Here is a 13,901-nt window from a genome sequence, read left to right as displayed (position 1 = left end):
GCTTTTGCGTGTACGTCTTTAGTGAAGAGTACCACCGAGCAACAGAACATTAGAGTGACTTTGATTACACACTTCTCAAATCCTAACAAAGCATCTTTGACACTCTGTGTTCCTCACCACACACACTCAGCGGGATCCGCTGATCTCTTTCCGTTTCTCCCTCCCTCTCGTTTCTCCCCCTCTTCATCCCTCCCTCTCCTCTCTGTCTGAAAGTCTCTCTCTCTCCCTTGTTTTGTTCAACTTTTATTTCTTCTGCAGCGCTCAGGGAGCGGCACCTGGTGAACATTATTTTCAAAAAGCATCATCATGCATCATTGTAAGGATACATGCTCTAATCAGCTGAACCATCTGGCAAACGGCTTATGCACCATCAAGCTTAAATGCTTTGCATCTGTTGATCAAATGGATGTCTCATTGTTTTCAGAGTAACACCCTTAACCTCTAAACCTCTGTACCTCAGCTCGCTGTCACAAACAAGTCTTTATGCTGCAGAGGTTATACTGATCGTTCGAATAAAAGATTAATGTCACACATTTACCTAAAGAGAGAGAGTTTTTCATCTATTAACCTGTGATTGGAGGTTTATGTTAATGCAGAGCACCATGTGTAATTTGAGAAGGCAGTAGTGTAGATATTAGTGTCTAATTCCTCTTGTTTTGGGAAAGGGGACATTGGCTTTTCTACCTTTTGATATCATCTCTTTGAATGCAGCTGCAGAATGTCAGAATTCAAAGATTTGTTTTGAGCTGTAATTTGTTTGATGCGATAACTTAATGCATAAATTAAACCTCTGTCAGAGCAGAGAAGCACTCTGCTCGCACACCCTAAAAACAGATTCTGATATTACAATGAATTATTCCACTGATTCGTGGTAGACATCCTACAGTCTCTCAGTAGTGTCAGAGTCTCTTGGCCTACTTATACAGACAGCCTTGCCAGTAATGTTATGTATTCCTTCAATGAACTCTAAATAAGTCATAGCCACAAGTGTGAAGGAGAGAGAAAATATCTGTGTATACCAAAGCAGCAAGCCAGACTAGCACTCCTGCAGCTGCTGGCAGCTACAGTCAAATGAATGAATGAAGAAATGGGAAATAAAACATTTCATATTTATGACAGTCCTTGAAAATTCACGGAAGCCATGCTTTCTCTCAAGGATTAATAATATATTATATTCAATAATAAAAGGTAATCATGTCCGAAAGCAGATAAATGGCACCATTTCACACACATCGGATTCACAGGCTCACAGACGCTCTCTTTTCTATTTCCTCTTTCTGTCTCCGAATCACAAGCGTAAACATATTTTTCCATGCCTAAGCCTGGGCTGTATGCGTTGCCAACTGATGTGAAATTGCCTTAAATTTCCCCTCACATAAGTTATCTTGTTTAGCTTTAGCAAAATATCTAACAAAATCCTGAAATATTTACATTGACTGATATTGGCTTTTGATAACAGTTTAGAATAGATAAACAGGCAGAGCAAACAAAGACTGAGGACAAAACACACACACACACACACACACACACACACACACACACACACACACCAAGTCCCTTGCAATACAGTTGCACTATCTTTCATCAGCACTATTGTGTTACAAAATACAGGTGTGCATGCTGAACACAAAGACGTGAATTGCCTTGCCGTCAGTGCTTCACCCATCAAAATAAGAGCTTCTCAGCAAGACTGAGCTCCTCTTTTAATCACTGTCTGATTGATTATGCTCGCCCAAAAGTGCACACTTTGCGCTGAAAACATCACTGTGAACATGTGACAAATGATTCTTCTCTCTAGATGTATTGCCCTATGTTGAGAATTATACACACATACAGTATGCGAGTCCACTGGTGTGTTCTGTCTTTTTGTTTTTTACATGCATATTCGGCTTCAGGTGGAGACATTCTTGATTAAAGGTTAATAAGGGTTGGTTATCTCTGCTGTGTATATTAATTCAGCTGTTAGACAGGGCCAACCTGGCATTTTACCATAAAACTGTCCTGTTCTGTGTCTACGGATGGAGAAGTGAACAGAATACCAACTTAAGATAATGTTTTCTTCCCCAAAGAAACCACAACGCAGAGAGAGAATCCGAGTTAGCAGCAAGATGCTGGTTTCCTACGACGACTATAGAGACATTTTAAAATAGGCCTTGTTGCACTGATGGCGGTTCTCTCCCTCTCTCACACACTGATTGGTCTAAAGTTACCAAAGTCATCACCCTAAAAACTCAATACTGCAGTGTAGACAAAGTAGGTGAGCGGAGCACAACAAAGACTTGGATACTGTATTATTTATTTCAGCTCATGCTTTTGTTGAGGGGAGAATCTTGAAGTTTTTCTCTGTCTCAAGGAAAATGAAGCACTGCTGAGTAAGCAAATGTTATGCAGTGGGTAGGTATTTCAAAGTCTTTCTCTTTCCTCTGTAATGTCTCTGCATAGGAGGTGTTTGTTATGGAAAACAAAACCAACCGCATGCAGATCATGCGCAAGTGCTTCAAAGCACAAGGTCAAAATACTACAGGGAAATTAGTGCCTTATCTGTAAACTTACTTATTGATATTCCTCATTTGACTCCACCGCGATCCCCAAATATTTTCGGCATACACAAACAACATAAACATGCAAATCCCACTGAATGTATTTTTTCATCTTAGTCTCTTTTTCTCCAGTGGAATAATTTTGGATTACCAGTAAGCAGGCACTCTTCCTTTCGGCCTTGCAGCAGCTCTCACACTCACACACACACTAAAGCTGTTCCAATATTTATACAGACATTATCAAAAACAGAATTGGACCCCCTACAGGAAAAGTGGAACGTTAAAATACACATAAAACCTCCACACTTACAGTAAGAGATTAATACAACCAAGACTTAGTTCCTTGCAAACAAAAATACACACACAAAACACACACACACACAAAGGGGAGGAGCAAAGGGTATGAAAGTGTGTGCTCACCCAGGGTTTGATGAAACTCACCCGACACCGGGGTCATGGGAGTGGGTGGGAGGCTGTTGATGTTGAGCGCCCCCATCTGGTGGATCTGCGTGGCGGGAAAAGCCACGCTGGGCGTGAGGTAACCTCCGTGGCTTGCTGCCATGATGGCTGCCTGCTGCTGCATGAGCTAAAGAAGAGGGACACGGAGCGGTTGGTGAAGGAGAGAGGGGTGGGATGTGGGTACGAGAGAGAGAGCAGGAGGGGGAGCGGGGTGCGAAAACAGGTGAGAGGAGGACAGATGGTAATGGAAAATATAGTACGTTAGGAAGGAGTCACACAAAGACGGGAGAATGGGAGCGAGAGAAGAGAGGGAAATGTAGCAAGGGTAGAACAGAGGGAGGGATGTATGTTGAGGTTGATGGATGGATAGTGCATGGGAAGTACATAGAAAGTAGAGCAGAATAAAAGAAAGGGGAGAAAAAAGAAGCCTGTCAACCTATGTTTAGTGAATCTGTCTATTCTCTCAGCTGGAAGCCTGTCACCAGCTACAGAAACAATTTAATAGCTGTCTGTTGGGCTCATACAAATCAAGGCACTGACATGTGCACATTATCTTCATGCTTAGGGAACAGGCAAACTTTTCACGAGCTGAAATGCTTTTTCATTACATTCATCCAAGCGTTAAAAATTTTCTTTGTTTTATAATTCAGCTGGAAAACCACTAGGCCTGTCTTTAGGCTACTTTTGCCAAAATAGACGGCATTTAGCAAACTGAATACATTTGGGGCTGGAACTTCGTTACATGACCGCAGTCTTTTCCCTGACTGAAAAACAGTTTTAGAGACATTATTTTACCAAACAACATTATGATCTGTGCTTAGTACTGACGAGCTCCAATCTGTGAGGAAATGAACCTAAATCCAGACACTGACTTATTAAAACAATAGTTTTTAAAGCTGGCAATTTTAAATTCCAAACCATGTTGCTAATACTGTATGTTGTGAGTCAGAAAGATTTCAGTGGCAGTCACCGATTGGACAGTCCCACACAGAGATAAAATCGCAGGCTTTCATTCACTCTGCTTTTCTACTTATCGTGAAGTGAGAATTTTCCATCAAATGCAGCCCACAGTGTTTATTCATATGCATAAGACATGGCCCCATGCACCGCTGCACAGCACTGCACTCACACACATTCACACGCACGACAAGCATGGAGAGCGACGGAGACTATTTGAGTTTCTGCACTCAGCTTAAATTATTCCCGTGCAAACCTCATGCTGAATGCCTAATTCAGAAGAAAATCCATCATTGTACAATGGCTTTTTGCAGCTGGTGAACCAATGGGTTTATTTGGGGAATCAATAATCTCTTGCTGGCAGTGTAGCTGCCCATCAGCCATGTAGACCTGCATAGCTGCTCTGTGTCAGGGGAGCTGCTGACGGCCACGGCCCGAGACTGACTTGTATAAGCAGAAATCTAACTCCTCTGCCACGGGCACTAATGCTAATGATGATACTGTGAGACAGTGGCGGTATAGAACACCACTCTGCTTGCATTTGCATGGCGACCCTGCAACGAAAAAGCCAATTATTTTCGCTCAGTGGCCCTGTCAGGTAACCTGAAAGCGACTGTCCCGCTGTGGAGTGCCCAACACTGGCATCTCATCCATTAGCCACATGCCTCACCACTGCTATCTATTAACGCCTTTTGTCATTTGCATAATTTTATCAATATGACAAATGGGGATCATCCATTTCCTTCCACATAAGATGAATTGAGCCTTTAAGGGGATATAGCTGGGACAGACAGCGAGGGAACAGGAAACTAAACAAAGGCAATGACATAAATACAAACAAAGGGGTCTAAAGGACCTCAGGCTCCCTTGCTTTGGCAATGCTGTGACTGCCCCCTTATTAAGATGTGAATAGGCCTGGACTTCAGGATGAAGGGTTGAACTGGGCTGGTGTTAGAGGGTAAATACACTGTCACACCACTCAGTGTGTTTTTGTCTTTTCTAGGCCTCTGCTCCTTCCTTTCAATGAGGACTTCATTCTAATAAGCCCAAAGTCTATTCATTGTGGCCTTTCATATTTATGGGGTGGAAGTGTATCCTAGTGACTTCAGAATAGCTGCCTCTCTCCCAATGCATGACTTCTATAATGCAAACCTTAATGCCACCCGCCAGATTGTCATGGATAACAACTCTGGCATCCGCTGATGCTTCGTTCCAAATTAAAAAGCTGCAAATTGGGAACTCAAGCATGTAATTATGTTGGAATGCAGTGGTTAATACAAACTGGCTCTGATAAAAAATAAATAAAGAACAAAAAGCAGAGTAGTTATGTTGACACAGATATTCAAAGTCATTCCATTTTACTTGTCATATATATATATGCTCTCCTCTTCTTTTTCAAAATTTCAAAGGCATTACATTCAAAAGCCATTCCTGCTTCTTTATTTATGCACAACCCAGCAGATAGCAAATGTCTCTGGTGGAGAATGAGCTCAGCTGAGTCTTCATCATCACAGACGCAACCTTTTCTGCTTCCTCTTGAAAAAGAAAGAGGAGAGGGAAGAAAAAGCCAGACAAAAAAACAAGGGGGGACAAAAGAGTAGAGAGCGAGATGAAAGGGAGCAAAAGAAAGTTGCCCGGGCTCCAGTAGCATTCATTTAGTGTCAGACATCTGCTTTTTTATTGCAACCTGATGGCATTACTCTCCCCTGGTGCCAGCAGGCAATCACCTCTTTATCACATGGCAATTATCTCTGTAGCTGCTCTGTGACTTGCTGACTCTCAGCACTGTCACATGTGACCCCTTATAGCCCAACCAGCCGGGAACAGCGTTAGGGAGGGAGATGGGCAAAGAAAGGGAGAGAAAGAGAGAGAGAGAAAGGGTGAGTGGGTCACTGAGATAAACGAAAAGACTGAAAAATGTTGTTTGTTTCCCTCTCCACATTAAAGGTTGTATTTCCATGCAAAGATTTTAAGATGTTTTATCTCGAAAGAAATTTGTTAAGTGTGTACATGTAAGTGTGTAAAGACACATGCAGGGGCAGTCAAGAGTACCTGTGTGTCTGTGTGTGTAGTTTACTGTACAGCCAAGTGATGCAGTAATCTGGTCACATCATTTCTCATGTGGGCTGTGTTGCAAAAGGCTCCATTTCAAATGTGAGTGCCTCCAACAGGGGGAGATGTTTCCTAATGTGAGTTTACAGTCATCATCTTCCCTCTCATCCACCCACACACTGTCACTATTAGCGCAGAGTTAAACCATTTTCTCTCCTCTCATTTATCCATCTTGCATGCAGCCTACAGCATCTTTTAGGGAGGCAAGAGGGGCACGGCGCTGGATAAACTTCTCTCACTCTGACACAGCATGTAGGTCCTCCAACCTAAAGAGGCCGAGCAAAGCCAAAATGGCTGTCTTCACACCGAGAGAGGAGAAGTGACTTGAATCAAATCTAACCGTGCACAAATACAATGTTTGTGTCTTAAAGGGGAAATCTGAGAGGTAATAAAATCTGGGTTTATTACTTGGCATTCAGCGATTCATGGGAGAGCTACAGTATTATCACTCACCTCTAATACCGGAATGAAACATGGAATCACGCTTGCTTGCGCTCCTCCAGCTTGTGTTTTATGAAATCACCTTTTTGCAAATAGGATGTATGCTGTCAGAGCACACCAGTGTCTGTGTCTATCGCGAAAATGGCACATTTCTCATTTTTGGCATATGTTGTCAGTGTTGCACCCCTCCAATTTGTGTTCATAGCCCCCCCCTTCTCCTAAAATCCAATTTACTGGCTGTCAGCTCAACTCTATAATCCTATCCACTGCTGTAGTGGAGAGGTAGCTCTTTGAATTTACCATTTACTGTACACTCTGGATATAGCTATATATACACCATCTCTTCCCAAGTCTGTATTCTATACCGTGCCACCTCCTCTTCTCTTGGCCGGTGGATATGAAGAGTAGGCGAACATGTAGTGTGTCTTTGGAGATAAAGTCCTTTTTCTGTCACTGCAGGTTTTTTTCGTCTTGGGGGAATATGTGTAGTTTATCTTGCCGTACAGAAACATTCATAGTATCACTTCAGCACATTCCTGGTGGCTACAGGGGAATCAAGGCGCCGCAGCATGTGCATGCAGCCAGTGCCAATGACTGGAGCATAATCAGAACCGCTGCACAAGCTGGACACCCACATTAAAGATAACTAATAATTCCATTTATTCCACATTATTACGTATCTAGTGGTCCGAACCAGTGTTTTGGATCATTAAATAAGTCTTTTGCTAGATATGAAAACAAGACCCTTGCTGATAATCCATTACTGCCTCTTGTGCTCTCATTACTTTATCAAAAGTTGGGGCCAGTTTATCTCCAAGGTTGCCTCAGAGTTGCTTGCTTTATTTTGCTGAATTAATTAGATCCAGGTACATGGCATCCACAGTGTCTGTGATTCATAATACTAATACAAGGAGAATTTCACCTTCACTACCATCATTCATGCTGTATAATCTTTGTGTTGAGAAACCACATACGTGCAATTTCTCCTCTAGATTTAATGGTAATTGATTCTCTCTAATGTTGAAGTATCCCTCGTGCCCTTGTTACTTTCACTCGGAACTCAATTTCCTAGCATCATCTTGCTCTTTGTCATATTATATGTGTATATGAGACAGACAGAAGGGAGAAAAAGAGAGAGAGAGGGAGAACATTTGCTGCACGACGTGTGTGCGAGTGTGTATGCTCTTGTGCGCGTCTGTATGAGTCGACACGGGTCTCTGCCACAGTAAATAAGAGTCATGGCCAACCTGAGCGGGGCACAATGGTCTCCCCGCAGACCACCACTGCCTCCGACACCCCTTAAACATTTGCATTTCTCCACATTTCCTGCAAAAGGGCTGCATTTCATGAATGGTAATGAAGGTGGGAGTTTTACTGTAGAGAGCACAAGAGATGGCCTCACAATTACTCTGGGATGGTCAATTTGCACATTGCACACTGGGTCCCATGGCTCTGATATGAAAATGAGGGAAATGGATAAGCCCCCCCAGACCTCGCTAACATCAACAATTAATCCTGGCATTTAGGAGCAGAAAAAACGTATAACTTTTACACCCAAATAAGAAGAGGGAAAAAAATAATTTGTGTTCCCTTGTCTGTGGAAATAAATACTATAAATACTGTTTATGTGTATTTATGCAGTGTGTTGTGACAGAGGCCCAGGTTTTTATCCCCACGCTTGATGGAAAGCTTCTCTTAAATTCAGTTTTTCCTGCTTCGAGTGGGTTGTGTATGTGTGTGTGGATTTCTTTGGCATGTGTGTGCTCTGCCTCAGTGGAGAAGAAGAAGAAAGTTGGTGTGCAGATAAGTTGCCCGTGGAGTACTGAGTCAACTGTGGCCCCTGAAACATCTCATGGGCCCAGGGGGGAGGAGGAGGGAGAGGGTAGAGAATCAGTGCGATAGAGGGCAGAGAAGGGGGGGAGGGGGGTTGAATGGTGAGAGCGGCTGCATGGGCTGTCTGAACTCATCAAAGAGCCGGGGGTCTGCTGTGTGTACAGCGCCATGCCCTGAGGGGGAGGGGGTACAGTAGGCGGGGGTGGGAGGGCAGAGGGAAGCTGATGAAGGGGTTGGAGGGTACATGCTAACTACTGTAAATGTGTGTGTGCCTATGTGGTGAGGGAGTGTAATGGCATGGCAGCACTGCTAAGAGCAGAGCAGTAGAGCTGATGATAGTTTGGAAAAAGCAAATTTTCACTTGATGATAATATCTACCTATTAGATGTCAAGGGAAAAGATTTGGCCATAAAAGTTAGTGTGCAGCGGAATAATGCTTGAAAACTTTGTGGGTTTCAGAGGCAGATATCACGTTTAACTATCTGATGTTTATTTGGACCAAATCAGATCAAAGCTCAGGTATAAAAATTTAGTGTGTTTTTTCCTCGTGTGATGTGAATTCTGACACATGAGCGGCCTCACTGCAACACCGATCACTGATCAGCTCATTGAGGATTACACTTCACAAAAACACAAAAAACATGTGTTGGCATACATTTACATTTTTAAACTAGTGCAGTCCATGAGTTGCATCCACAGAAGATGTTTGTTGTTTAGTTTCATCGAATATAGCTTCCCTGACTAATTGTTGGTGGAATGAAAAACAAGGTGTAAACACAACTCTACTGTTACATTTTAGGTCAGCAAACCTGTGAGGAAACATTGGCTTCATTTCTGTTAGATCTGTATCTCACAGAGATGGAGCAACATAAGGATTCATTTGGAGCATGTTTCTGGCCACAGATAAATGCAGTCCAATATTCTCGGTGGTTTGATTAACTACTAAGAGAGATAACTGGCTCTTCAGTTGTTAAACAAGTCACTACGTTCACCAGCTAGTCACTCACTTTGTCTGTCTGTCATTTGGTGCTGGACAGGTAGTGTGCAGTGGGTTTTAGCTGCTATCAAACTGAACTAAACCAGTGACACATGAAACAGAAACAATAAGCTGAAAGATGGTGAAGTGCTCCACAGATCGAAGGGAAACTGCAGTTGAGTGATCTAAGTATTGAGCACTTCTTTCATAAATGTATGGTCATTTGATTAATTGTTAATATTAAAAAATATAGTAGCAGCTTGAACAACTTTGATTAAAAAAAAAGAATAAACAGTAGTTGAAAACACAATGTGACAATTTAAGGAAACCTTGGAATGGTTTCTTATTATAATTGTTACTCTATTCTTAAATGTGTCTAGTGTATATGTAATCACCCACTGATGTGTATGTACATCAATGCCATACAAGCCTAATCAACCTTAATCTGTTTACGTTCCGCTGTCTGTGCTGTCTTTGCTGTCTGTGCTGTCTGTGCTAACATTTCCAACTCACCGCATGTGCGTAAGAGCTGTAGGTGCTGAAGGGGAGGGCGATGGCTGGGTTGAAGATGCCAAACTGCCCAACCATCTGCTGCATACGTCTGATGGTGCGCTCCTTGTCTGTGTCGGCAAACTTGACCACCAAGCTGGAGGAAGCACCCTGAGGGGGGAGAGAGGGAATGAAGATAAAATCAGAGAGACAGAACTGAGAGTTATACTGCAAGCACCTTTAACACTAACAGTGAGTCAACAGCAGAAACAGTCTCAAAGATTTGAGCCACTTCCTGGGTTGTTATAATTTAATGTTCAATATATATTTAGAGACAGACACTCACAAATGGCTTTAAAATCCTGTTCATTATTATTTCAGATTTCTCAGTAGACCACATTAATTAGCAACAACAACTGGTGTTAACATCAACACCTAGCCAGCTCCTATAATTGCATGTTTTCTCTTTGGCATTCTCACTGTATCATTGCACATTTGTATGATTTCAGAGGATCCATATATTTTGTGGCTGGCAAACATTTGAACCTAACAAAGACATGTGAAGAATCAAGTTCTACTTATTAAGTAAATGGCTTTGTAGCAGATTCCTTCAATCTGTGTTTAACAAATGTGCAAAGTCACTTGGGGCGAAGCATCCCCCCCCAGGTTTTCCTCTCTGCTCCAGTACATGTATGTAACCTTGGTGCTACTGCCCACAGTTAAGGTTAAAAGGTCTGCAATTTACAATGATTTGAGATAATAGCTATGATTGACCGTAGTTACTATTGACCCTTGAGGACAATGTTCTTCAAAGAAAATGTTGCTTTTTGGGACAATTGCCCCTCATTCTGTCCCCTCATTTCTGTTTTGACCTCCCTCTTTTTCCATCTGTACCCATCCATCCCTCTATTACACTAATATCGCTCTTCTGCAGCCCAATATTGAAACCAGCAGGTGTGTCTGCCACACTCCCTTCATTAAGAATCTTCAAATGATTTAGCGCGATAGCTGACCTTTTGTGTGCTCAGCCGCTCCTCCCCTCTGCGCCCCCAAACTGGCCAATCGATCCACATAAAAGGCCGAAATATTACTCTGATCTGACAGTTTAGAAAGGTTGTGTGTCAGTCACGATTTGAGGCCCCATGAAATTGATGCAAGATTGTCAATAGCAGTGGTGACTTGTGAAGTGCTCGGATTAAAGGTTGGGGGGCGGGGGGTGGCTGTAGAGGGGTTAAAAGGGCTAAAGGGGTATTTCTTTGGATCTGAGGGAAACCCTGGCAGAAGTTAGACTTGGACAAATGTAATGATGATCTTTTTAGATAGGAACTGGGGATGTCTACTAATGAAGACATCCACGGAGACGCCTGTTCAAAGGCACTAGACCTTTCGACTGTATTGTATAGATTTTATTCTCTTCCTTTCCTTCTCTCCCCACTATTCCCAATATTCCCTCAAGCCATTTCCCCCCAGCTTGCCTGCTGGTTGAATCACAGGTTTGAAGGGTTGTAGGTTCATTGCCAGTTGGTTAGGTCAGCTGCCTGACTAAATGGTGGATTGTCTAGTTCGCAGAGTGATTGACTGACTTACAACCTAGTACGGTAGAAGGTTGGCTAACTGGCTGATAGACTAATTGTCAAACTGTCAGGATGGCTGACATCTGTACTCCGGTCAGCTGAGTGACTAAATGTTTTACTTCTTATTGTGTGTGCCATCCTGCCACATTGGAACAACAATTTTCCGTTTTTTTATTGAAACAAGAGATGGAACAACATAATCTTGAAGAGATGGACTTTCTGTATTGCTGTCTCTTCAGCATCACATCATATATGGAGGCTTTCTGTGAGTTAAATTGATCAGTTTTAAGACCATAATGATTGAACTTCAAGACCTATGTTGAGTACAACAGAATATCAGTTGCAGTAGTATAGTCCCAGAATTACTTATAATCCCCATGGTTGAAGGTGGGGTGAAGTAGTCTAGAAAATAACCTTTGAAACAAGGGCCGAAGTGCGCTTGGGCAAGATACTGAACCCCCAACTCCCCCTGGCGTGCAAGTGAAGATAGATGCACAGTGTAAATGTGTGTGAATAGGTGATGAGATATGTTTTGACCACAGTGTATTAGTTATCAGTTCCACATTGGTCTTGTTTGTAGTTTTATTGCAGCGTACCAATATCTTTATCGTTGCGAAACAACCTCCCTAAAGGTCTTAAATTTAGATGATTGAATTTTAGACTTTTTAAGACCCTGTAGAAACCCTGATAGTCAAATCAGGGTTAAATGTGGCACAGTTGCAGGTTCAGGGTTTGTCAGTTATGTCAGTCCAGCTTTTGACGATCAGCATCATTAACTTTATTATGAGGTTTATCTTTGGGAGAGTGCAGAACAGGCCTGTGCAGGACCAGAATACAGAGGAGATGTGAATAATTTAACTCCCTCTCACTCTTCCTGATCTGCTCCTCTAACTTTTGAGGAAGGCAATATTTCATAATCTGAGGATATTAAATTGGAGCTTTACACTGTTTTCAATGTAGAACCAGACTGGAGTGTACCTGCTTCAATAATAGAGATACTGTTTATTGTGAATGCAACAACTTGTCTGGTTGTACAAAAGCCTTGTGTTATGCTCTTTTATACTCTAGCATGTACATCACACACCCTGTAAAGATTTTTTTTCAAAGAAGTCTATACAGTGGGTTTGCCCTCCTGCTGTTTCTCCTCAGTGCACCTGAATCTTATGGCTTGTCGGTTAAGCCTCCGTTGCTACATTTGTTTATCTCCTAGTTTTTTCCCAGTTAGGCTTGTCAGAATATCAGGGAGCAGAATCTTCATTGCTGTAAAGAGAGGAGGATGAAGTGTAAAGTAAAAGTCTCATTAAATTTTTAAGCTGCCAAGTGTGAGCAGAATCCCCCTGCCAGGCGGCTCCCAGCTACCTAGAGAGCCGCTGAAGGAAGGGGAGTTAAACAGGGAGGATAAAACAGGCACTATAGAGATTCAGAACCAAGTGAGGAAAGTCTGCCTCTTTACAGGTTCTTCTCATTGCCAAGTAAAAAGGCTGGTGTGTGTCCAAGCTCCACTTGTCCATGTGAATAAAGAAGATAAAGCTGCATGCCCAGCTATTTATTCCATACTCCTTTACAAGGCCCTTCTCAATACTCAGTGTGCCAAGACCCCTGTACTTGGCAGTTTGAACTAAGTAAGTTCAGGTCTTTGTCTCAGTCCAGACTCTCAATGAAAGGGAGAACTATTAGCAGTTGGAACAGCAGCATTCTTGCTAATATCAACGACTCACAACTGTGCCTGACTGTACTGTGACAAAATAATCTTTACTCACAGACCACCAACAATGTACAGTTGTAGTAAAAGATACACTTGATATATGTACGGTCAATTAAAAATCAACAATATGCATCAGTCTATTCTTGTTTGTGTTTAATTATTCTAATGTGTTGGCACATTTGTACATATAAGAAATCCACAGATTCCACAGAGACACCACTGTGGATTAACTGATCAACTAATCATGTATTTCTTATGTATTCAAGAAATATTTAATTTCAACTCTGATGTCAATGTCATCTTCTAAATGGAATTTTATCATATATCGAAACGCTATAGACAACAGAGACAGTGGTGAATTGCCAAGGGCTTGCTGAGTTGAGATTGTTCTCCTGTGACAGCGCACATTGAATGGTCGGTCGGAGATGAGCACTCAGGGTCCTCACATGTCAGGAAATGCCAGAGGAAATTTGTTTGGATAAGCTGACCACATATTCAAAATCTAAATGCTTAAATCCCTGCCACTGTCACTGGTTGGTGCACAGTGCATTCTGGGACACTTCCCCAACTCTGCACAAGTTGGCTCCCAAAGTACCCGCCTATAAAAAGGACATAGTGAGAACACATGAATATTTAATCTGTCCTTGGTTAGATATGAACTATGAACTGGAACAGGACTCAGCCTATGACTAAGTAAATACAGACAATATTTGATAGAAGCCAATCATATGCCAGTTGTTATAAGTGTATAGCAGTTTCAAATTTCACATGACAGATGTTTTATCAGTTTTAATGGTGTGTTAGTTATACTCAGA

General features: G+C 42.2%; 1 protein-coding gene across 12 annotated transcripts in view; it reads right to left on the bottom strand.

Annotated features, from left to right (window-relative positions):
• celf5a (cugbp, Elav-like family member 5a) overlaps positions 1–13,901 on the bottom strand; it is a 186,177-nt gene that overhangs the window by 14,645 nt on the left and 157,631 nt on the right. For 6 of the 12 annotated variants that reach the window (XM_069522256.1, XM_069522255.1, XM_069522257.1 and 3 more), the window contains exons 6-7: positions 9,832–9,978; positions 2,961–3,126 (exon numbers count right to left, since the gene is read on the bottom strand). In XM_069522256.1, coding sequence (XP_069378357.1) covers positions 2,961–3,126; positions 9,832–9,978 — 313 coding nt within the window. The remainder of the gene's footprint in view (positions 1–2,960; positions 3,127–9,831; positions 9,979–13,901) is intronic. The other 6 variants (XM_069522260.1, XM_069522262.1, XM_020080411.2 and 3 more) reach the window with 2 other exon arrangements.

The sequence above is a fragment of the Paralichthys olivaceus genome, chromosome 3, assembly GCF_024713975.1.
Source record: "Paralichthys olivaceus isolate ysfri-2021 chromosome 3, ASM2471397v2, whole genome shotgun sequence".
Lineage (NCBI taxonomy): Eukaryota > Metazoa > Chordata > Actinopteri > Pleuronectiformes > Paralichthyidae > Paralichthys > Paralichthys olivaceus.
The sequence above is the reverse complement of the archived record's forward strand: the minus strand, read 5'-3'. Positions and strand labels throughout refer to the sequence as shown.